This window comes from Dromiciops gliroides, chromosome 6, assembly GCF_019393635.1.
Source record: "Dromiciops gliroides isolate mDroGli1 chromosome 6, mDroGli1.pri, whole genome shotgun sequence".
Classification (NCBI taxonomy): Eukaryota; Metazoa; Chordata; class Mammalia; order Microbiotheria; family Microbiotheriidae; genus Dromiciops; species Dromiciops gliroides.
The window spans coordinates 253704460-253730157 of record NC_057866.1 but is presented as its reverse complement, the minus strand read 5'-3'; the positions used below and the strand labels follow the sequence as shown (position 1 = coordinate 253730157).

Genomic DNA, 25698 nt, shown 5'->3' with positions numbered 1-25698 from the left:
GACCTTCTCAGCCCACACACCCGATCCAGTTACTAGCTCATCTCTCCTTTCACTTTTAAATGTCTTTTTAAAAAATTGTATATGCCTGTTTTCTCCACTTCCTCATTTTCCATTCTCTCTTCAATACTCTTCAATTGATCTCAAGCCTCTATCTTTCTGGTAGAACTATGTTGTGATCATCAATGATTTCCCAATCACAACATACAATGGCTTTCCCCCACTGGCCTTATCTTCCTATAGTTCTTGATGTGACTGACCACTCCCTGTTATTAGATAATCATTAGCTTGATTTGTAAGAAAGCCTCTCAGGTTCTTGCTCCTTTCTCTCTATCCACAACTTTGTCTGCTTCAAAGGCTTCTCAACATCTTCCTGACCATTTAATAGTTCCCCCAAGAGGCAATCCTCAGCTCACTTCCTCCTTATAATCTCACCTGACACTTCCATTAACTCAGAACATTTTAACTACTTCATCTATGCAGATGCCTTACCAATTTAGAGTGCTAGTACTGAACTCTTTTCTTACCTCCAGATTCATATCACTGACTGCCTATAGAACACCTGAATAACCCACCAGTGCTTCAAGCTCATAAAGTTGAAAAATTAACATATACCATTCTCCCATAGTCACAATCACAGGGTGATTTTATTTTTCCTATTTCTCATATCCACTTAGTTACTAAGTACTGTTGATTCCACTTCTTAGAGGTCACTAGCCGGTATAGTGAATAGAATGCTAGGACTGGAGTCAGGAAGACCTGAGTTCAAATTCTGCCTCAGAAACTTAATAGCTGGGTGGCCTCGTGGTAAGTCACTCATTTTCTGTTGGTTTCAGTACCTTCAGTAGTAAAATGGGGATAATAACAGAACCCACCCTCTCACAGTTATTGTGAGGATTAAATGGAATAATATTTATAAAGTGCTTAAGACACCACCTGTTACACCATGGGCGATTAAGAAAGGCTTGTATCCTTCCTCTTCTCCTTCCTTCCTTTCCCCTTTTTTCCTTTCTCCCTTCTTTCCTTCATCCTTCATTCCTTCCATGCTTCTCCCTTTCTTCACACATATACTTACATATGTGTATATATACACAATGCATATACATACACACACATATATACATGTACATGCATGCACATGCACACATATACATATACATGCACATGCACGTACATATCTTATCTCCATTCACAGGGTTTATCACCCTAGTTCAAATCCTCATCACCTCGTTTTTACTACTACAATCACAACCTAACTGATCTCCCTGACTCAAGTCTCCCCAATCTCTAATCAATCCTCCACACAGCTGCCACATTGAGATTACAAAGCAAAGGTCTGGCAACTAGACTTTGCTTAAAAAGTTCCCATGGCCTCGTGTCGTGGCCCACATCTACAGTCCCCTGATGCGAGAGAGGATAAAGCTAGTGCATTACTTGAGTGAAGAAGCTCCAAGGTAAAGTGTGCTAAGTCAGCCAGGTATCTATTCAGGGTCCTCCATCAATATGGTGAGCTCCCAAGAGTGGACCACTACCAGGTTGCCCAAGGAAGGCAAGAATGGCCCAGATCTCAAAATGGAGGAGGTTAATGCGGGCATGCACATCACTATGAGTGGCCACTGCACTTCCAGCCTGGACAAGATAGGAGGAACCAGTCCCCGATATGTTTTGCTTCCAGGATAAAATATAAACTCTTGTGTTAAATGTTTAAAGCCTCTTGACAATCTGCCTCTGGCCAATCTTTCCAGACTTGTTCCATATTAGTCTCTTTATGTTCCAGATAAACCGGCCTACTAGTTGTTCGCTGTCTTTGGCATTCATCTCTTATCTCCACAACTTTGCATTCTGTCCTTAGCTCTGCCTTCCACAATCCTTAGCTTTCTCTACATCTCACCTCCTACACAAAGCCTATCTCCACCCCGCAGCTGCTGCTCCAAAATTACTCTGTATTTACCCTGATTACATTCTGTATTTACTTTTATGGTAGGTATGTAATCCTCTCGAGGGCAGAGTTCATTTTGGTTTGGGGTTTGTGTCCCCAGTACTGCCACAGAGAAATTTACTTAATAAATGCTTTTACACGGTTGAGTAAGTTAAGGGAGATAGAAAATCTTTACACCATGGTACTACAACACAGTCCTTACACGACAGCTGAAACAAGCATAAATGATCATAATAAAAATAGAACTATTTACCTGAGAGACTTACAAATAAAGGGTTTTAAGAGTTCCAAGGAGGAAGGGATTACTTTCCGTCTAGTAGACCAAGGAAGACAACATTTGGCTGAGACCTTAAAAGATGATCTGTTCAAAATCTCATTTGAAGCTGACGGCTATACAAATGCTTTTCTCAGCATTTCTATGCCTACTTTATGTCTAATTTATCTAGGTAATTGTGTATTCATTATAACTTCAGAATTTATTCTTTACAACCAAAATGGTGATGCTCAGGAATTAAATAAGCATGAACTTTAATATTTTGGAGCCTTTTCACCAGCCACCAATTAGCACCAATAGAGAAATAGAAACAGGCTATCTGGATATTTTCAAAAACCTGTGCCAGACAGCAAAACTAACTCAGCTGACACAGAGCATAAACTTCCAGAGAGCAGAAGCCAGATAAGGGAAAATGTTTTTAAGGGTCACATACCCACAGGAAAAATCATTCAAGGGTCACTTGAGTTTTTAAAAAGCAACTTATAATTGAAACCTCTTTAGAGATACACCTCATGAACATATCTGTGTGTGCACACACACACAAACACACACACACACACACACACACACACAACATATATACCTCTCTGTCTCTGTCTGTCTCTCTGAGTCTGTCTCTCTGTGTCACTCTGTCTCTATATTTGTCTCTGTCTCTGTGTCTCTCTCTTCTCTGTCTGTCTTTCTGTGTCTCTCTCTGTGTCCCTCTGTCTTGCTCTGTCTCTGTCTCTCTCTCTGTATCTGTCTCTCTGTGTCTCTCCCTCTCTCTGTTTCTCTCTCTGTCACTCTGTCACTCTGTCTGCCTCTCTGTCTGCCTCTCTCTCTGTCTCTCTCCCTCTGTCTCACTCTCTGTCTCTCTCTCTCTGTCTCTCTCTCTCTCTCTCTCTCTCTCTCTCTCTCTCTCTCTCTCTCTCTCTCTCTCTCTCTCTCTCTCTCTCTCTCTCTCTCTCTCTCTCAATAAAGGGAAAAAAAGAAAACTTAAAAGAAAGCATGGTGACCCTAAGGCCTTTTATGTACTGTCACTTAAGAATGTGAAAGCTATGTTGTGTTCCTGTACCTACAGATATAAATATCTGAGTATTTTTTCCAAGGGCTGCAAGAAATTAAGTCAAGGGCTAGATTCTGCCACAATCTAGGTCTCCCTTCTCTGATGTACATGAAATTTTACCTGAAAATAATGCTGTATATTTTGCCATGCCCTCAAATATAAATAAGATGACTTCCAGTGATAAGGATGAAAATTACATGCCTAAGATAATTAGTCTAAGGTAATTCTTCTGATCTATATTAGCATCAATCAATCAAAAACCAGTAGATTAATCATCTACTATATTCCAAGCACTGTGCCAAGCCCCAGAGATACACATACAAAGAATAAAACACTCCCTTCTAAAAAGGAGTTTACATTCTAATATGAAGACAAAAAGTATGTCCAGTATATATAAAGAGAATACAAATAAATATGAGGTGGTTAAATAAAAGGGAATTTGGGAAGGAGGACACTAGAAATAAGGAGACCCATGAAAGCAGATGGTATTACGTACATCTTAAAGGAAAAGTGAGCTACTAAGAAGCAGAGGAAGGAGTGCATTGTGCAAGCATGTGAGATGGCAAAGGCACAGATCCTGGTGATGACATCACTGGCTTCCTTTACACACACACACACACAAATACACACATATCTATCTCTCTATACCCACATATACACATTTACATATTTATGTATATGTGTGTGATTTTATTATTTTATATTATTTATTTTAAAATAGATATAGATACACACACAAATACACACACATCTACCTCTCTATACACACATATACACATATACATATTTACGTACATGTGTGTGATTTTATTATTTTAAAATAGATATAGATACACACACACACATATATCCCAACTAATATTCCATTTTTTTTTTTCGGGAAGCCTTTGCCAATGCCTCTCCATTCAGGTACCTTCCTTCTATTATTTCCTATTTATCCTGTCTAAAGCTTGCTTTGTATACATTTGTTTGCATATTGTCTTCCCCTTCAGATTGTGAGCTCCTTGAGGGTAGAACCTGCCTCTTGCCTTTTTGCTTTTTGCATCCCCAGAACTTGTTGTTGTTATTCGCCCTTCATTCTCAAAAAGGACCATGACATCAGGAAGTGATGTCACAACTTGCAGTGAATTGGATTTAAGTGAGGGAGGGCTGTGCAGAGTCACCAACCTCACTCTCTCCTCCCAGAGCCATCTGGGTCCAGTGGCAAGATATACATCAGGATGACTGGAGATGGTTATGGATTGTTGAGGCAATTGGGGTTAAGTGACTTTCAAAGGGTCACCCAGCTATTACATGTCAAGTGTCTAAGGCTAGATTTGAACTCATGTCCCCCTGACTCCAGGGCCAGAGCTCTATCCACTGTACCACTGGCATACAGTAAGTAGGTCCTTAATAAATATTTATTGATTGCTTAGAAAGGAAGTGCCATGTGGGGAATAAAGAAGTCTAGTTAAGCTAAATCAGAGAATGCAGGAAGTTGAAGCAATATCCAATCAAGCCAGTGAGAGGTTTGAAAATCGGAGGGGTAGGATTAATGCTTAAAGTGGCAATTTCCTGGAAAAGGCAAAGGATGAGATCAACTATAACTTTAACCCCAAACCCAAAAAGCAAACATGATAAACAAAATTCATCCATGCCTTCCCTTTCAAACCTGTCAAATGGCTAAATCTTAACATTAGAAGGTATTCTAAAGATGATCTCATTCAACCTCCAACTGCAGGAGTCAAAGGAGAAATACCATTGTTGTTTTTGCCTTTCACAAGTAGAACAAAAGCAAATTGCATTTTTTATAAATAAATTAAATAGGAAACCTTTTGGGACATTTCATTCTGCCAACAGGGAAGTGACTTTGAGATGAGGGGAATACTCACTCATGGTATAGGTTTCATTCACTGTAAAGGTACAGGAAGCACTGCCTCCACTTCTACCCACCTGGAACCCTCTTCCTGTCAGCACGATTTGAAATTCCTCTAAAAAGAAAAAGGAAAATAAATCTTTATTTTAATATTTTTTAAAGTTAATAACAGCAAAAGATAAGGGGGAATAGGTGGTGCACTGGACAGAGCACTGGTCCTGATGTTTGGAGGACATGCATTCAAATCCAACCTCAGACACTTACTAGCTGTGTGACCTTGGACAAGTCACTTAACCCCAATGGCCTTAACCATCTGAGGCCATCTCCAGCGGTCCTGATACATTTCTTTGTGTGTGTGTGTGTGTTGGGGGGGGGGCAGTTATGAGAGCTAAGTGACTTGCCCAGGGTCACACAGCTAGTAAGTGTCAAGTGTCTGAGGCCAGATTTGAACTCACGTACTCCTTAATTCAGGGCTGGTGCTCTATCCACTGTGCCACCTAGCTGCCCCGTGCCCCCCCCATACATTTCTTGCCACTGGATGCTGATGGCTCTGGAGGAGAGAGTGAGGTTGGTGACTTTGCACTGCCCTCCCTCACTTAAATCCAATTCAGTACAGGTCATGACATCACCCTGATGTCATGGTCCTCCTCAAGAATGAAGGATAAGCAGCAGCAGCAACAACAACAACAACAATAGCAAAAGACCATGGAAATATCAAGTAAGCAGGATTAAATGTCCTCATGTGATGATGACGATACTGCTGATGATGCCTCGTAAGTACCAGGCACTGCTAAGTGCTTATAAATGTTGTCTCGTTCAATCCTCACAATAGCCTTGGGAGCTACTTACTATTATTATCTCCATTTTAAAGTTAAGGAAACTGAGGACAAAAAAAGTTTAGTGACTTGCCCAAGGTCATACAACTAATAAGTGTCTGAGGCCCAATTTGAACTCAGGTCTTACTAACTCCAAGCCCAGGACTGTATCCCCTGTGCAACTTAACTGGCCCATAACAATTAGCAATATCAAAATAGTTGCAGTTGTATACCAACAAAGTCCTTAGATTCTCAGTGAAATAGCCAATAATTACATTATGCTTTAAAAAAAACACACACACTTGAAAATATTTAATTAAATTGTGGGCTGAAGGTGACCTGGGCTTCTTGAAAACAGAATCCAAGATCTGGCAAGCTCAAAATCAGGCCTTCAGTCCTGGTTCAATGATTGGCTAGACTTCTGTTATTTGTGCACAAGTCTACCTAAACCAGAACATGCTCATTAGCAGAAGAGCCACAGAATGGTTTATCTTTCCATTAATGCAACTCTGAAAGATCAACACCAGATTGCTAATGAGGATGCCAGAGGTCCCAGTGATGGGCTGCCTCTACTAGTGAAGTTACACATCCTTGATATACTTAGAAGTGTTTTTCAAGTGTTGATCGGTTAGTAGAACTGAACTGAAATTATCAGAGAATCAGCAACTGGCCAGAAAGGAGATAAATTTATCTAGGCCCCCTCTGCAACAATAACTTCTGAGGTGCACACAGTGATGCCTGATTTGCAATGTTGTTTTTTTTTCCTAACCTACATTAGCTCATTCAATCATTTAAAGTGGGTGTTCTTTGCTTTTTTCTTTTTTTCTTTTTTTTTGGTCATGAAGCCCTTTGGCAATTTGGTGAAGCCCTTCTCAGAATGTTATTAAGTGTAGAAAATAAAATATTATCAGATTAAATAGGAAATCAATTATATAGAAATATGTTTATCAAAAAAAAATCAATGCTAAGTGCATGGACACTAAGTCAAGAATCCTTGCTTCAGAGGACTAATATTCTTCTTTCCAGGTTGGGCTCCAGAGAGGGAGCACAGGAGGTAATAGTGTGCAGAGCTCCAGACTAGGAGTTCCAAAGACAGAATCTGAGTCCTTGCTGGACATTTCAGGTATGTGACAAGCAAATCACTTAACCTCTCAGAGACTCAAACAGATCCTTAAGACCATAATCAACAGGTGAGCTGTCCACTTGCAATGCTGGGGATTGTTTCCACACAAGTAAAACCACTTTGGACTGAAGTCCCTGTGCTCCCCTGTGAGAAGTGTTCAAAACCCTATTAGCTTCTAGTCAATTACCAAACAGTTATCACCCAGGAAGACCTGTGATTCCTTTACCCTATGATCACCCACTTCTGGTCTATCAGTCCATCTCTTGTGACTGCCTCTGTGTAAAAAAATACTGTACTAACCTCTATCCAGCAGGTGGTAAAATAAATAAAAGCAACATTTTAAAATTTTTTCTAAAGTATCTACATTGTTGCTAGCCCTAATTATATGGAAAGCCTAGCAAGATCAATGGATCAGGGGGCAGCTAGGTGGAGCAGTGGATAAAGCACCGGCCCTAGATTCAGGAGTGCCTGAGTTCAAATCCCTATATTCAGGAGTTACCTGAGTTCAAATCCGGCCTCAGACACTTGACACTTACTAGCTATGTGACCCTGGGAAAGTCACTTAATCCCCATTGCCCCGCAAAAAAAAAAAAAAAAAAAAAAAAAAAAAAAAAAAAAAAAAAAAAGATCAATGGATCAGTCATCAAAGACTTGTGCTTAAATTCTGGCTCCATCAGTATGTGTGTGTGTGTGTGTGCGTGTGTGTGCGTGCGTGTGTGTGTGTGTGTGTGTGTGTGTGTGTGTGTGTGTGTGTGTGTGTGGTGGGGAGGTCTTATCACTTCTGCGACAGGCCTTAGTTTCTTCATCAGTAAAATAAGGTGGTTGACTTAGTTGATCCCATAAGTTTCCTTCAGGAATCATACATGTGACTATTAGTAAATATTTTTTCAACTAGGAAATGACTCCAGGGATGTGATTCACGCAGTGAAGTTGTTATGAAGGGTCATGGATAAGCAAGAGCACACAATTTAATCAAATCTGATAACCCAGCAAATTGTAAGAATCAAAGGGAAAGAATGATGTTTTCCCTCTTTCCACCAGTACTTTATAATCCCTAAACCATAAATTTCGAGCAAACTTGTTTTTTTATTTTTCTGAACATGTGATTTTCCTGTAATCCAACACTTATTCTCTAACCCAGGAAAAATAAACTAGACCATAACCTTGTCACCAGATCCTCCTGCGTCTCCCATACTTACATATGACATATATGGTTGCTGTCAAATACTAGTCACTCTAGGGTTTAATTATTTTTCCTATAAGCCATGTACTTAATACTCTATCGTAATCCTGATCTTGAAAAAATAAAGTTCCCTATTAATTATCATTAAGGCTGTCCCTAGGACTGAGAGCTTGAGAGTTCTGACTGTTGCTAGGGGAATAGGAGGAAAGGAGAAAGTGTCCAATGGAAAATAACACTTGTATGCCCAAACTTACTCCCCATTTACATACAAATGATAAAAGATCAAAAAATATTCCAGGTTGACCTGAAGAAGGAAAGAATTCACAAAATAGAGAAAGGAGAATCCCCAAAACTTTGCCTGAATGATGGAAGGGAGAGGGTCTAAATTGAATGTAGATATGTAAATATGAGATATACTTCCTTTCCTCCAGTAGATCCCCTTCCTGAATTACTGCCCAAATGTCAGTCTTAAGTGTTCAGGGGCTCTCAAAGCTTGGGGTCCAAGAGAACTGCCCTGATTGGCTTCAGCATCCTAGGAATGATTGTGATTCCCATGTTTGTTTTTATAAAATTATATCAAAATGTTTAGTATTCTATTGAGCCAAAGAAGAATTCATAAAATCTACCAAATACCCACAAAAGAAAAAAATCTAATACGCCATTTTAGGAACATATTATTTAGAGCTGGAAGGGACTTTCCTTTTTTCAGTCCAACTATCTTGTTTTACATATAAGGACACCTGTACCTAGGAGATAACTTGTACAAAATCATATGGGTTAACCTTGGCTATCACTCCTCTAACACAGTTGGAATTTGAATTCAGGTCCTAATGCTCCAAATCTGACATTCTTTCCACCATGAATTTTTAAATTTAATTTATTTTGGACATTCTTTAAAATAAAACCCTAATTTTTAACATTTGAATTCATAGTAATTTGCCTGGGAGCAACTAGCAGGGAAAAAGCTGCTAGACCCAAATGGGTCCTCCTTTCCATATTATTGGAAGATAAAGGGCAGAAAATGAATTGCCACCCAACTCAAAGATGGCATATGTGCACCTTGCTATGTCACTGGACGTCATAAGGCACGTGTTTGTTTGGTTTTTAACTTGGAGTGAATTAAAATTAATTTTACTTTGATAATTAGAGAATTTCATGATGCTCCTAGAAATAATGATTCTAGGAACTATCCAGGTTCCATGAAACCAGGGTGTAGAACCACTATTAATCAAGAGTCATAACTTTCCAAATGTCAAAACAGGCATCTATTTTTGTTTTGTTTTAGTTTTTTTTGTTTTGTGGGGTTTTTTGTTTTGTTTTGTTTTGGTTTTTTTGGCAGGGCAATGAGGGTTAAGTGACTTTCCGAGAGTCACAGAGCTAGTAAGTGTCAAGTGTCTGAGGCTGGATTTGAACTGAGATCCTTCTGAATCCAGGGCTGGTGCTTTATCCACTGTGCCACCAGCTTTCCCCCAAATAGGCATCTTTTAACACTAGTATCAAAATCATTATTGGTAAAATGAAACAAGGTCTTCTTTTAGTGAGTACTTTAGAGTTTGTCAAGGCAACCAGTTTAGTGAAGGGCTTCATGTCTCCTGTAAAGACTCAAGGAGCATAAATATTGCCTGTCTATATGTATCTGAAAGGATATCATGTGAAAGACGGATTTAACTTGTTCTGCTTAACTTCAAAACCTGGAACAATGGGTGGAAGCTATGAAGAGGAAGGCTTAAGATTAATAGCAGGAAAAACTTCCTAATAGAGTTCTCCAAAATTAGATTTGTTGTTCAGTAATTTTTCAGTCATGTCCGACTCTGTTGTCATCCCATTTGGGGTTTTCTTGGCAAAGACACTGGAGTGGTTTGCCACTTCACTCATTTTACAGATGAGGAAACTGAGGCAACCATGATTAAATGACTTGTCCAGGACCATACAGCTATTAAGTGTCTAAAGCCAGATTTGAATTAAGGAAGATGAGTCTTCCCAGCTCCAAGCCCAGCACTCTATCCACTGTACCACCTAGCTGCCCTAAAAGTAGACTAAGTTATTGCAAAAGGCAGTGGGTTCCCCCTCATTGGAGTTATTCAAATAAAGGCAAAATCTTTTGTAGACTGAGTTGAACTAGATGGCTCCTGAAGTCCTATGCAACTCCCAAATTCTGTAACCAATAACACTATACCTATATAAAATGTTGAGTTTAATGGAAAAACTATGAAATGGAACTCAGGGATTTTTATTTCCAACATAGGTTTAATTTTTTTTTTAATTCAAACACAAAATTTAAGATACTTACGGCCCACGCAAACACTTGATGGTTCCAAGTCCAGTATTTCTGTGCATGATTTCTCTAATATCTACAAAGGAGAAAAAGGAAGTAATATATAGATGAAATTGTATGATGTCCAGGGAGTTTAAACATGACAGAGAATACTTGGATTTTTTTTTATTTCATAAAGGAAAGAATGGAAACAAGAATTAATTAAGTCATGCTAAATACTTCGTAAAACATTTGTAGGAAGTAAGGGAAGGAGGGAAGAAATAAAGAGGGACAAAAGGAAGGAAGGAAGGAAGGAAGGAAGGAAGAAAGGAATAGAGGTATAGAGGGAGGAAGGAAGGGAGAGAGTCAGCATTTATTAACTACTGCCAAGTACTTAATAAATGTATGAGGCACTATGCCAAGTGTTTTACAAATATTATCTCATTTTATTCCCACAACTATCCTAAGAGGTAGGTGCTCTAATATTCCCATTTTATAATTAAGGATATTGAAACAAGCAGGGTTTAGTAATTTACCCAGGGTTACACAGCTACTAAGTATATGAGGCTAGATTTGAACTTATAGTCTTCTTGACTTCAAGACCAGCACTCTAACCACTAGACCACCTAGCTGCTAAGAATGTTTACTTTTTTTTTTTTGCTAAGACTCTTTGTTCTGTTAAGATATTTTTAAGTTCTTATACTCTATGCCTAATGTAACCATAAGAAAGCATAAAATTAGATGCTATCTGGTCAATACCAATAGTAAGAACAGTGCCAGCAATCCCCAGCAGTTAAATCAGGTCAATAAACTCTAGCAACCAGTGACAATGCAAACAGATTGTTTTCCACTTACAGATGAAGCCTGAATCCAATAAATTAATGACTATTATGTTGGCCACATACTTTGGATTCTACTTTCCAGGCTCAATTCCCTTGGATACTAGTCCTGAAGCATGATCCAAACATGACTCTCACAAAACACAGAGCCTGTATCTTACACACTTGTATTCTCTCCCAAACAAGAGCAGGGCAAGAGAATGATTCAGCTGAGTTCCTTCAGAGAAACATGTACCACTATATAAGGCACAAGGCTCCGAATGAACAAAACAACACCACATGATGAAGCAAGTTGTTTGGAAAAAAATGTAAATATTCTTGCTTTATTGCTAGGGTGGCTCTGGACCATTCCAGCATCACAGGTTGATAAGTTCCAGATGATTGCCATAAGAGACACAAGCTACAGTAGTTTCCAAGCATAAAATTGGTGATGAGGAGAGAATTAGGAAAGAGAATAAAAGTAGTAAAGGGTTTCCTTTGACACAAGTGGAAATTAATCATTTATCCCAAAAGCTACTACATGGGATCATGTCTGTAAACATATATTTATTTGCCAAAATAACACCATTTAGAGTTTCTCTGTAGTGTGTCCTTCATATTTTTTCAAAAGAAGATTAAATTACTTTATTAATTAATTAATTTTTTTTTTGCAGGGCAATGAGGGTTAAGTGACTTGCCCAGGGTCACACAGCTAGTAAGTGTCAAGTGTCTGAGGCCGGATTTGAACTCAGGACCTCCTGAATTCAGGGCTGGTGCTTTATCCACTTAGCTACCTAGCTGCCCCAGAAGACTAAATTATTAAGACTTTTTTGTGTGTGGGAGGCAATTGGGATTAAGTGACTTGCCCAGAGTCACACAGCTAGTAAGTGTTAAGTGTTGAACTCAGGTCCTCCTGACTCCAGGGCCGGTGCTCTATCCACTGCGCCACCTAGCTACCCCAAATTATTAAGATTTTTAAAAGATTAAATGAATAAAATTCTCTACCTAAGAAACAACACTGGTTCTACCTGTACACAGTAATGAGAAGTGTGATTTAAGAAACACAAAAGGCCTCTCTCCCTTAAGTATCTCCTCCAGAGATATACCATAGGATGTTAATTCCTGCAATTGAATACCTCTGCGAAAATGTAAACATGCTTTCTGGGAGAGACAACACCTTAAATCATTATCCTCTTCTAACATCTTAACAAAAATTAATTTAAACATAACAGCTAGTATAACATTAGGAAAAGGCTGGAAGGAATCCACTAAACACGTAAGTTTTCCTAAGATAGGAAGAAGTTTAAAAAAAAAAAAAAGATCCCCAGAATAGAAAACAGGATAAAAAACATGTTTACAGGAAAGATACCATAGATAAATCAGCAGAGTGACTAATAGGGACAAATAAAGTTAAATGAGGAGAAGAAATGAACCAACATTCAAAGAAAAACAAATCTCAATGAACAAGTATTCCCAAAAAAAGATCACAGGCAAAATCAGTGAAGGGAAGGGCAAACTCCCCTCAAATGAGAATGGAGTAAAACTCTAAGAATCTACAGAATGGTTCAAATGAGCAATCAAAAATTAAGTGAAGGGGGCAGCTAGGTGGTGCAGTGGATAGAGCACCGGCCCTGGAGTCAGGAGTACCTGAGTTCAAATCCAGCCTCAGACACTTAACACTTACTAGCTGTGTGACCCTGGGCAAGTCACTTAACCCCAATTGCCTCACTTAAAAAAAATTAAGTGAAAATATCCAAGAAATGAAGTTAGAAATTAGCACTCATTTTTTTCTTACTAAGCCTGTGATTTCACTATCTAGCATGATATCAGTAAGGAGCTTCCTCTACCAGTGCCAGTCAAAAGCTGCTCTCCAACTTCTTCAAGAGTTGCATAGGCCCATGAGAAGTTTAATGACTTACCATGTTTCGTTGTTAACAAACTGGCCTTCATATCAAACCTGTGCCTACTCACAAAGAAACTACTTAGCTTCTACTATGGATTTGTTTGTATGTGTACATGTTAGTTTCCCCAGTGCTATGAAACAATGTTCTCAAACTAACCACAGGTTTGCCACTTTTGCTACATAATATAAGCTGCTCACTGAGGGCAGGGACTTGTTCTTTTCACTTCTGTAAATGTAATTCCTGGAGGATAGTAGGCATTTAATAAATGCTTAATGAATTGACTCACCGACTTTTCAAACCTGGCCAGCCAACATCTAAAATATGCAGCCTAAAATGACTTATGAAGTAATAAGATGATGATTCCTGCTCTTAAACTCTTTTGTAACAGTTGAATACACTGAAAGGGGTATATAATTGCTAATTCAATTATCATATCAGGGTTTAGAAAAGTAGAAGAGAAGCTATCCTTGCATGAAAAAGCATCTAGCCTTGCAATTAATTATAAATGCTGAAAATACAAAATCCACAGTTTGGGACAAATACAGATGGCCAAATGTGTTTTCTACTGCAAAGCAATCCAAGGAGATTGCGAGACAACTCATGCATTATTAGTAACTAAACCACAGGTTCATAATTTCACATTTGGATTTTGTCAGCTCTTTATTTTGTTAAGAAAAAACACTGTTTATCATGATAATTATTCATCCAAAAGTAGTCAATATTTTTACTTCTCAGTTGTTCTAATATATTTTGTATTCATTTATTTATGTTAATTCATTAAATCTATACTATGTTCATAGCATTAAGAAAAGCTTACATTACTAACAAATTACTTACATTGCTAACATAATAACTTGATGTTGTTGAGCAAATAATATAATAAATAAAATGCTAATTTATTGCAAAGGGTCAAGTGAATCTACTGAGTTTCATTTAAAATTTGGGGGGCAATAGCAAGTACAATAAGCCTTATCAGTTCTTCCACTCAAGAAAATAATATATATTTTGAGTTTAGTTGTTGACCAATACACAGGTGGATTACCTTTTTTTTATTTTTTGCAGGGCAATGAGGGTTAAGTGACTTGCCCATGATCACACAGCTAGTAAGTGTCAAGTGGCTGAGGCCAAGTTCTAACTCAGGTCCTCCTGGACCTGAGTTGATAAAGTGGTGCTTTATCCACTGTACCATGTAGCTGCTCCCCCTCCAGATTACTTTTAATAAGCATTTATCTAAATCTCTGTGACCAACAGAATGACAAATCTGTTAAGCACTTCAAATAATTCACATGTCATTAAATAAGAGTAGTACAGTTGTTTTTATTGGAATTGGTGAATATTTACTTGAAAGATTTCAATCTCTCTGCATATCCATAATTTTTTAAAATGGAAGAATTTCTAAAAATTATTATAAATACACATTCACATACATGTGAGATATATATATACCTATACACATTTATTATGTCTAAGTTTTGTCATCATATAATTAGACAAAATAACCAACTTTTTTATTGCTTCTTCAAACTGGCAATTTGGTTTTCACCTTTTTTTAAAATCAGGCTAGTCAAAGGTTTATCAATTTTTTTTAGTTTTGTTTTAAACAGCTTCTAGTTTTATTTAACAAGTTATTGGTATTTTGCTTTCAATTTTGTTAAACTCTTCTTTGATTTTCAGAACTTCTATTTTGTTGTTTATACTGTTTTGATTTGCTGATTTAGTTGCAGGTTCAATTTCTTGATTTGTTCTTTTTTCCTTTTCCATTGATTAACGTGCTTAGAAAAAAACTTTTCCCTTCAGAACAGCTTTGGCTGCATGTCAAACATTTTGGAATATTGCTTCATTATTCTCATTATCTATAATTTCTATGACTTTTTTTCTTTGACCAACAGATTCTTTAGGACCTCAAAATAACTGACCTCAAAATAAATTTTAATTCTTTCTTCAAAAACCTCATATTGAATACAATTTTTTAATGTACTGTAGTTAGTAAAGAATGGTTAAAAGAATGTATTCTTTTCAGCATTTCTTGGTGAAGTTTTTAATATCCAGTTACATTTGATTTTTGTAAAGGTTCCATACACAGCTATGAATATGTGTAGTCCTTTCTGTTCCCATTCAGCAAAATCACTAGAGAGCTATCATATTTAACTTTTTCTAAAATTCTCTGACTTTCTTGTATATATTTGGTTAGATTTGTCTCAGAGGGGCTATTAAGGCTCACCATTATTATAATTTTATTGTCTTTGAAAAATCATAATTTGGACTTTTCCTTTAAATATTTAGATTTCACATCATTCAGCAAGTATGTATTAGGTATTAATAATATGTCATTGTCTAAAATGCCATTAAGTAGAATGTAATTTCCAGGTTTATTTCTTTTAATCCAGACAATTTTATTGTTGCCTTGTCTTAGTTTATGATTTCTACACCTCCTTTTTTTGTGGGACAATTGAGAGTTAAGTGACTTGCCCAGGGTCACACAGCTAGTAAGTACCAAGTGTCTGAGGCCAGATTTAAACTCAGGTCCTCCTGAATCCAGGGCCGATGTTTTATCCACTGTGCCACCTAGCTGCCCCCCTCTATACCTGCTTTTTATTTTTTTTATTTTTTGGCAGGGCAACGAGGGTTGAGTGACTTGCCCAGGGTCACACTGCTAGTAAGTGTCAAGTGTCTGAGGCTGGATTTGAACTCAGGTCCTCCTGAATCCAGGGCCAGTGCTTTATCCACTGCGCCACCTAGCTGCCCCCTATACCTACTTTTTAAATTGAGCTGAAGGAAAATAGATTTTGCTACCCTATAATATAAACTCTCCTCTTCAAATGTATTTCTTATAAACAACATAGTTTCCCAATTAACTCAATTCCCAACAGCTATTCTAACTTGGCTATACATAGTGATGGTCATACTTTTGTTCTTGCAATTACCCACATGTGTTCTACTTCCATATTCTAGAACTACTATTTCCTCTGATCATAATTTTCTATCATTCTCCCTGTAATCTGTGGCATGTAACCCCAAAATATAAACTGTTCAGTTTGCCATTTAAAACCTTATGGAGGGGGCGGCTAGATGGCGCAGTGGTTAAAGCACCGGCCCTGGATTCAAGAGTACCTGAGTTCAAATCTGGCCTCAGACACTTGACACTTACTAGCTGTGTGACCCTGGGCAAGTCACTTAACCCCCATTGCCTGCAAAAAACAAAAAACAAACAAACAAAAAAACCTTATGGAGTGGGCATCTATCTAGGTGGCACTGTGGATAAAGCACCAGCCTGGGATTCAGGAGGGCCTGAGTTTAAATCCAGCCTCAGACACTTGACACTTACTAGCTGTATGTATGACCCTGGGCAAGTTACTTACCCCCCACTCCCCCCCCCAAAAAAAACAACTATGGAATCTGGCTAAAGTTTCCCTTTCCAGGCTTACTGTAAATGACTATCCTTCAAGTATTCCAGCCAAACTCACAGACTTGTTCCCCAAATATGGTATTCCATCTTTCACTTCCATGACATTGAAAATCCTTTCCCTCATAGCTAGGATACATTCTCCCCACCCCCTTAAGTATCCTTAGCTTCACTAAGGGCTCAGCTAATATGTCCCCATTTACATAAAGTTTTTCTTGATCTGCTTAGCTGTTAAGAGTTCTTTCTCTGCTTAAATTATCATGTACATACTTGTAACAAGTCACAAATGCACACAAACACACACACAAAATATGCACAGATATTTTCTTTCTGTCTTGGCTATGTAGGACAACTTACTGGATTGAATCCCACCCCCACCCACCCCTGAGCTAAAAAAGCTGAAGAGTCAAGATTCTACACCTGGTTAAAATTAAGTGACAGAATGGCAGTGATAGTAGGGGCAATCTGCTGGAGAATTCAAGAAGGGATGAGATCAAGGGTGCATGCAGAGAAGTTGGCCTTGGCAAGGAGAAAGACACTAGGATGAGACTAGGGTGAAAGATAGTGAAGGGAAATTCTGTGTGTTGTAAGATGAGGAAAAGGGGAAAGAGAAGATATCTCCAGGAATGGTCTCGTTATTTTCACTGTAATATGAGGCAAAGTCCTCAACTGAAAGGGTTGGAGGAGGATTAACATAGAAGGTTTGAACAGAGACAACAAGGTTTGGAAAAGCCACTGTAGAAAGTGAGTGAGCCAATCAATTAGAGAGGAATAAAATGACTGCCTTGCAACAATGGGGGAGCAAATGAGTTTAAATAACACAAACTTGTATTAAATCCAATAAGCATGATTAGGTGACTTTTTCCAGCTCCATTCAACAGCATGTGAATAGGAGTAAAAGATGGATAGTAGGAAATTATCCAAAATCGGGGATAATGAAGGTGAGAACAGCAAAAGAACAAGAGGGGAAGGGTTTAAATAAGGGTAGTAGAGAGTTGAATTGGTTCATTAGGTGGTTCAAGATAGAAAATGTAGGAGAATGTGAACAGTGCTGGGTGATAACCTGGGAAAGAACCAAGAGTTAGAGGAATTGAAGGTTATATTAAGAACATAGGACATAGTTAGGGTCCTTAAGGCATTGGGAAAGATCACATGATAAAATATTAGGATCACATGAAGGAATTTCAGAATTTATTAACTCGGAAGTAGACTATTTATGGATAATAGCAAAGTCATAGGTGTGAACATCTGTGTGTAGGTAAGGTTGAATGGAAGAGTAGGTCGTGGGAATAAACTAGATAGAGGAATTAGGAAATAAGGATAATTGAGAGAATATCAATTTTTATGTCTAAGTCCCAAGTATGAGGGCAGAGGAAAAGATAAAGACTATGAGCCATGTCCTGGAGAAAGGGGAATGAATGTCTTGGTGGTATATAGATAATTGCTATCAGAATCGTCTGATTAATGAATCTGAATGATATAAACCTCCAAAGAAAAGTGAATGAAGGTGATCAAGGGAGGTTCTGGAAGTGATGACTGTGTTCAAGGTGTATTGCAACTCCCCCACCACTATCAGCGAATTGTGGAGTATGAGAGAAAGTCTAGCTAGAACAGGAAATAGTGTCAAGGCAAGTTATATTGTCTTAGTGAGGGCCAGAAGATGCAAAGAATTAAGGAGGACAGAGGTTTAAGATAAAAGAAAGTTTAATTTTAGAGTAGGCATTCCAAAGGGCACAATGAAAGATGATAGATTATATGGAGTGACACTGGGGCAGGGTTGGAGGTGGGGGTCCCACTGAGGTGAATGGACTTCAGGGAGTGGTGAATCTAGCATCTGGAATGGGGTTTGTTCAGCAGCAGCGGGGGTTTCAAGTTCTCTGGGAGTATAAAGCAATGGTAGTATGCTAACCATTGAGAAATGGATTGAGACAAACTATCAGTGGTTGAAAAGAAGTTCAGTGAAGAAAGCTGAGCCAACCTGGAGACATGGTGATATTCTGTCTTGTGAGATCCAAAAGGTCTTGCTTCAAAATAAAGCAGGAGTACAAATTTATGCACTTCCTTCCAAGAAGCCAGGGTACCCTGATGAGTAGTTATTGATTATCCACATCAGTTCATATCAATCATACTTTTGCATAGCAATATTGTCTATGATTGTTATTCTTTCTTAAAGTATCTTCAGGGTGGATCTAATTTGGTCAGGCCAAGGACTGTGGTGATTCCACTGTCACTGATGAAATTAAATGTTTATAGTTGTTGTTCAGTCATTTTTCAGTGGTATCTGACTCTTCATGACCCCATTTGGGGTTTTCTTGGCAAAGACACTAGAGTGCTTTGCCATTTCCTTCTTCAGCTCATTTTACAGATGAGGAAACTAAGGCAAACAGAGTTAAGTGTCACAAAGGTCACAAAGCTAGTAAGTGTCTGAGACCAGATTTGAACTTCCTAACTCCAGCCCCAGCACTCTATCCACTGTCCCACCTAGCTGCCCTAAATGTTTCTAGAAATCCTGACAAATGTCCAGTTTCCATGTATTTTTTGGTCTCCTTCCAACTTCAACTGTGAATACTCGTGGGATGATGTTGTTTAGTTAAATCTCAAGCCAAGTTTTCTATAGATTTATTTTCACCTCCTCTGCTTTTGCTATTTCATGAAGTGATAATGCTAGCAATATTCCACCATTCTCCTCTACTGTATTTTACAAATGTGTCTGTATTCTAAATTAGGATTAATCTCAAAAACAATCTCTCTCTAATCAATGAGCTGCTTTGGAATGGCTTATCTATTTCTTCATAGAATTTCTCTACCTTACCATGGGTATTAAGCTGTTTGATGCATGGACTGAGAAGATATCTTTCTGGTAATCTTTTGTTCATGATGATGCAATGCAAAATGAAGTGATTAACTGTCCCATGAAATTACATTTCTTGTTTCCCTTGGGCACACAATGAACCTAACTCTGCCAACTACTTTCTGTGACCCTCCAAGAAGAACCTAGACCAACCTTTCACTTGGCTGCAACGTTTTTTTTGGTCTTCTGGTTTGAATTACTCTAAGGATGTCAATAAGCGGGTGCTTTAGTCCTTCCAAGAGTATGTTAATTCACTATTCATTGGATAAAGAGTTCATCTTCAGAGTACTAATATGTAAGTTAATGTTTACAAAGGGTCTGAAAATCATAATTCTTAGCATCCTCTGTACCTTTTTCTGATACCATCTTGGAAAAAAGGAAAAAAGGAGCTACACATAATGAAAGCCATTTTTAATGCTTCTTTCGTTCATGGACATTGGGAAAGATGAAAAAATAAATAATATACTCAAGTGTCTCTCTGCTCCCCCCTTTGGCCTAAAGTATATCCAAATATTCTGATATCATCAGCACCAGAAGGGACCTTAAGGGTCATCTAATCCAACCCCATTATATAACAAAAAGAGGAAACTGTGGGCCAGAGACTTTAAGGGATTTGTCCAAGTACACTCCATGGAAGAAATGGGGTTCCAACTTGTATCCTTTAGCCTCACATTCAGTGCTTTCTAGTGCACTGTGATGCCTCTCCTATAGCTGTGGAACATTAACGACAACTTCAAATTGTGTTACCAACTTTTCCCAGCACCACATTTTATTAAAAGTACAAGCTGAAGGTACAACCAGCCCACTTAAGATGAAACTTCATTATGATATGTGTTCTTATTTTTGCAGGAGGGGTGGGGTGAGGTGAGGTGACAAGGGGTTTGCCTGAGGAAGAGGAAGAGGGAAGAGATGTTGTTATGGTTCATTTCCAATGCTATTAAAGTTTATTTTGTATTACACATACTAAAAGCATTTACCCTCAGGTTTCTCCCAAATGGAAAAACTCTACCAATTTATTATTGTCAGTCTCAGCTGAGGAAAGTATCTGACTAAACTTATTTAATGTGCATCTGAATCTAAGTAGCAACACCACAAGAACTGCAATGAATGGGCACATTCAGTTACTAGGGCCACGAATGGATCACCAACCCTGCCCTGCCCATCAAGTAATGGGAACAATAAATAAGCACTTGAAAAATTTACCCAATGGTTGACTTTTTGATAAAAGAGGGCATCCATCCTTGTTGAGTTATTTTTTTTTTCCATTACAGATGTCCTGAGCTTATCAATGCCTCTTGAAATGCTTGCATTGTGCATTCTTACTGTGTCTAACTGGCTTCCTCTCTTATAATTGTCTAATGCCTCCCTCTTTGTGTGTGTGTGTGTGTGTGTGTGTGTGTGTGTGTGTGTGTGTGTGTGAGAGAGAGAGAGAGAGAGAGAGAGAGAGAGAGAGAGAGAAAGAGAGAGCGCGAGCGAGCACAAGCATGCCCTTCTTGGTGCCTGGAGCATAGAACATGAGTCCTGAACTGAACAAAGTTGTTGTTTTCCCTCCCCATTCTCCCCACAGGAAGCATGGCTCCTTTGTGGAATTTTTTTTCATTATCTCCTATGCCTAGCATGTACTACACCTCACATCTATCAGAAACCCTAGCTTCCACCAAAGCTCAAAAGTAACCCTTCCTACACAAAGCTTCCCTGATCCTCCCAGCCACCAGAGCTTTCCCCAAGAACAACAAATGTTGTGTATACATTTTGTACACACTTATATATGCACATGTTTTCCCATGTTCAAACATAAGCTCCCTGAAGATAGATACTTCTTCGTCTTTGTTTTTGTATTACTCAATACTTACAGAAATGCTAAGTAGCTATGTAGTAGTCACTTAATAAATGCTTGTTGAGCGATTGATGATGAATTTTGATCAGCTGTACTAAGATTCAACCTTACCAAGAAACTCAAAGACATAAGAAGGTATCAAATAATAGCACCCACCAAGGCTGGCTTTGAGATGCCTGCCCGAGGATCCAATCCTTCCAGGCCCACCTTATATTTGCTACAATGCAACACTGCCTTTGTCAAGAGTGGGCTTCCAGATAATGCTAGTACATGACCCTGCCAGTCCCTGGTTTTTCCTGCCATAAGGAAGCATCTTCAAAGTGTTTCAAACTTCTAATGACCTGTCTTCAACCCCAGAGTTCCTCCTATATACAAATGCTCTGCCTGGACTTATTCCCAATAGTTTACAAGCTCCCAGATCCTCATTTTCCTTATCCCAGGGAAGCTGAGCCTGACTGCCAAAAACCAAACTCTTCTTCCCAACACCAGCTGTTTAATGTTTCATCCCCATCCATATCAATCCTTTCCCTACCAATGCTCCACTCCAAATCTGCCTGGCCCCTCCAATGTGCCTACTGGAACTCCAACAAAGTTCCTTTCATTTTGGACCCCCTTTTCTCTTTTTCTCATATTCTTTACATCTTCTGCCACCTACCATGTCCCCCTGAAAGACAATGAATGCATCACTGTCCAGCCTGTCTAGTACAAGCTGAGTTTTCTCTTATTCGCTTCCCAAAGAGTGGTACCCATGAAAAGTCATAATATTTGTTCCTTCCGAAGATTATGTCTAAACTCTCCCTCTACTAACCTAACTCAGCAAAACTTTCTCCTCTGAGGCTGACTAAATCCAATCTATATTCTGATGATGGTTCCCAACCAACTCTCCCATCCCCCAATATTCTTTCTCAATGAGCTCAGTGTTTTCCTCAAAGTCTCCACTCCAAATTCTGCCCTTACACTTGGGAACTTCAACCATATTGAGGTACCCTTGAATAGCCAAACTTGCCAGTTTCTCAGACTACTCCAAACACCTCTACTCTACCTTGTCTTGTACACAGAGATGATCAAATCCTTGATCTTATCATAAATGTTCCACTTTCATGCTCTGGAGCTGCTAATTCTTCTGTCTGATCTACCTTCTATCATCCCATCTCTCATTTGTATTACTCAGGAGCCTTTTCTTCATCCTCACTGTAATTCTTGATAACTCCATCACTCCCTGACTGTTACCCTTCCTCTGCCTACACTCTTTTCCCTTTCTTCCATTCTTGACTCCTTAGTAAACTAGTTCAACTCTCCACTGACCTCTACTCCAGAATCCCTTGTTCCTTTGTCCTATTGCTGATCATGCCTTGACAAACTCTAACCCTAGATTACTCCTAGCATGCACCTCCTTCACCCCTATTTAAATGCTCCTTTTGTGGGCAAGAGACCAAGCCCACAACAGCCTTTAAGTCTGGGGGCATCAGAGACACCATGCAGATCTCTGAAGACCCGGCAGCAAGAGATCTACAAAATCAACATGAACCCTGAGGAGATGGTTAAATCACTGGAAAAGACTGAATCTGAAAGGGGAAGATGCCTTTACAGTAGCAGGCCAAAATGAATTTATGCAGGCAAAATCCTAAATAAGGATAAGCCTCTCAAAGAATACAAAATCAAGAAGAACAACTCAGGTGGTTATGGCGACAAAAGCCAAAGCAGCAACAACTTCAACGCCATCACCAGCGACAGTTCAATAATCGAACTCTGCTACCACTACTAAATGAGGTCATCTACAGCAGCAGCTGTAGCTCAAGCCCCAACTCCTTTCTTCCCTTGGCTCCTACACCCACACCTACATCTTTCACTCCAGCACCTGCTGCAGCGACTTGGGACCCTCCACCTGCTAGTGCTCCTAAGGAAGAGAAACCAGCAGAGAAGTACAGACTCTATGGGGACACAGAATCTCAGTTTAATGAATAACCATTAAGACATCCATTTCTATGTAATGAGGATATTGCCACATCCTGTCCACACTAACGTTGCTTTGATGATGAGAACACAGCAATAGATAATTCACTTATTCAGAAGGCACCCATGTGACAACCTCAACTATCTGGAACACCAACAAGAACCTGGCAGTAAGCAAAAAACCCAAAACAAAACAAGAAGGCCTTTGAGTAGCCAAAACTGCTGTCCAAAGGTTCATAAAACTCAGGCCCCTTTACTCCTTGGAAAACTCCTCCTACTCTCACTTAAAACCCATTTGCATATTTGGGACACCTTTTTAACCATCCTGGCTACAAAGGGGCTCCTTTTGGTAGGAATGTTGATAACAGCAAGACGTGACAACAAAATATAGCAGATAATGTAAAAGGTAGGCAGAAGAACTAAAAAGGGGGGGAAGCATTACCATTTAATGTAAAGACAAATAATCCTGCATACCTCAGTGATTGTGCTGATATGCTTCCTCTAGTCCCAGTACAGTATAATAAAAATTGATGAGCGTCATGATTGCCCTAAGTCAAAGGGTTAAGTATATTCTGTTTAAGAAGTCGGAGAAATATGTGATACAATTAGAGAAAGACCTCTATCTAAAACCCTTATTTTTTTTAATTGGTACTTTACATGGTGAGATTCAATTATCCAGAAAATTTACATATGTGATATACTTCGCTTCAATGAGACTGAATAAATGAAATGTTGTAGCATTTTTTTTCAAATTTCAAGTCCTGTACTGCATTTGTCAATTTAAAAAAAGAGAATCCTTTTCTTTGTTTTTGTGAGGCAATGAAGGTTAAGTGACTCGCCCAGGGTCACACAGCTAGTAGGTATCAAGTGCCTGAGGTCACATTTGAACTCTGGTCCTCCTGAATCCAGGGCCAGTACTTTATCCACTCCACCACCTAGCTGCCCCCAAGAGAATCCTTTTTATGAGGTACTTATATATAGCATTTGTATTTGAATAACTATTAAATTGGAGACCAATAAAATTTATTTCCTTCCAAAAAAGGACTAATTCAAGTGTTGACTGGGTCAAGTAGACACTTATGTTATCTAATCTCAGCCTGGGCCCTAACTGCAATAATTAATTCTCTACCCTCCTCATGACAGTGACTCTTCCAAACCATTTCTCACCTCAAACCGCCTATAACTTCCCTGCCCAAACCCTCACATCTCAGGACCTCATCTCATACTTCAATGAAAGCAGTCATTCGCCACAATCTCCCTCTTCTTCCTCTCTGACACCCTCCTGACATGATCCCCTTTTTTCTCTTCCTTTACTCCAGGCCATGATTAAGAAATACCCCTTGCCAATACCTACCCCACTACTGATATTCTTGACCCAATCCCCTCTCATCTTCTCCAACAAGATCGATCCCCTTATCATCCTCACTCTAACCTGCAGTTTCATAAACAACAGCAACACAAGAAAGATAATAAGTAGAATTTATGAAAGAAAGAATGAAATATATTAATACAAGTGTAAAAGATATAAATCTGTCTATACATATATATGCATACATATATACTTATACATATATAAAAACATGTGTGTATAGAGAGATGTCCATGTCTATGTCTGTCTATGTCTATGTCTATGCCTATGTCTATGCCTACATCTACACCTACGCCTATGCCTATCTATATCTACACATTTTTTAAAAAACAGATTCGCCTACATGCTAAAAAAATAAGGGAGAGGTGAAATCAAGACATTTTTTAAAAGGTTTAAGGGAGGAAAGAAGAATTTAAAGAGATAGGAGAAGTGAAGGTGAAGGATTAGAACTGAAGTACCACGCAGTAAAGCCCCAAACTTGTCTACAAGTAAATCAATGTATTTTGTCATAAAAAATGCAAGTGAGAGGGCACATAAGTGACCAAAGAGGAGGTAGAAGACCAAGTGGAGGATGTGTGCTCTTATCAAGTCCATAGGTGAACAATGAAGAGGTGCTAACTCACAACTCCTATAGTCCATCAGCAAGAAGGCAGCCTTGAGGAGAATGGGAGAAGCAGCCCAAGGAGCATCTGAAGCTGCAGGAAGGAAAGGAGGGAGCATCAAATCAGTGGAGGGAGGAGGTCCCACCCAAGAGCACTCCCATAAGGGAAGAAGTATATGCTTGAATAGGAGATGGGGACCTTACAGTGGAGGTCATCTAAGAAGAGTTGGTGAACTTGAAGACTGTCTTCTCTGAGAAAGTGTTGTGCATCTATAGACAACATCCTTCCTTAGGAGAAGGGAACTGGAGGACAAACATTTAATAAGCATCTACTCTGTTCTAGGTACCATGCTAAGGACTTTGCAAATAGTTTCTAATTTGGTCTTTATAACAACTCTCTGAAATAGGTACTATTGTGTTCCCCCATTTATAGTTTAGAAAACTGAGGCGCAGCATAGTTAAGTGACTTGCTCAGGG

The 25698-nt window shown here is 38.8% G+C and overlaps 1 protein-coding gene across 1 annotated transcript in view; it reads right to left on the bottom strand.

Annotated features, from left to right (window-relative positions):
* The window catches only part of ANTXR2 (ANTXR cell adhesion molecule 2), a 209204-nt gene that overhangs the window by 144457 nt on the left and 39049 nt on the right, over positions 1-25698 (bottom strand). Inside the window, exons 8-9 of the mRNA XM_043971262.1 lie at positions 10522-10582; positions 5127-5225 (exon numbers count right to left, since the gene is read on the bottom strand). Coding sequence (XP_043827197.1) covers positions 5127-5225; positions 10522-10582 — 160 coding nt within the window. The remainder of the gene's footprint in view (positions 1-5126; positions 5226-10521; positions 10583-25698) is intronic.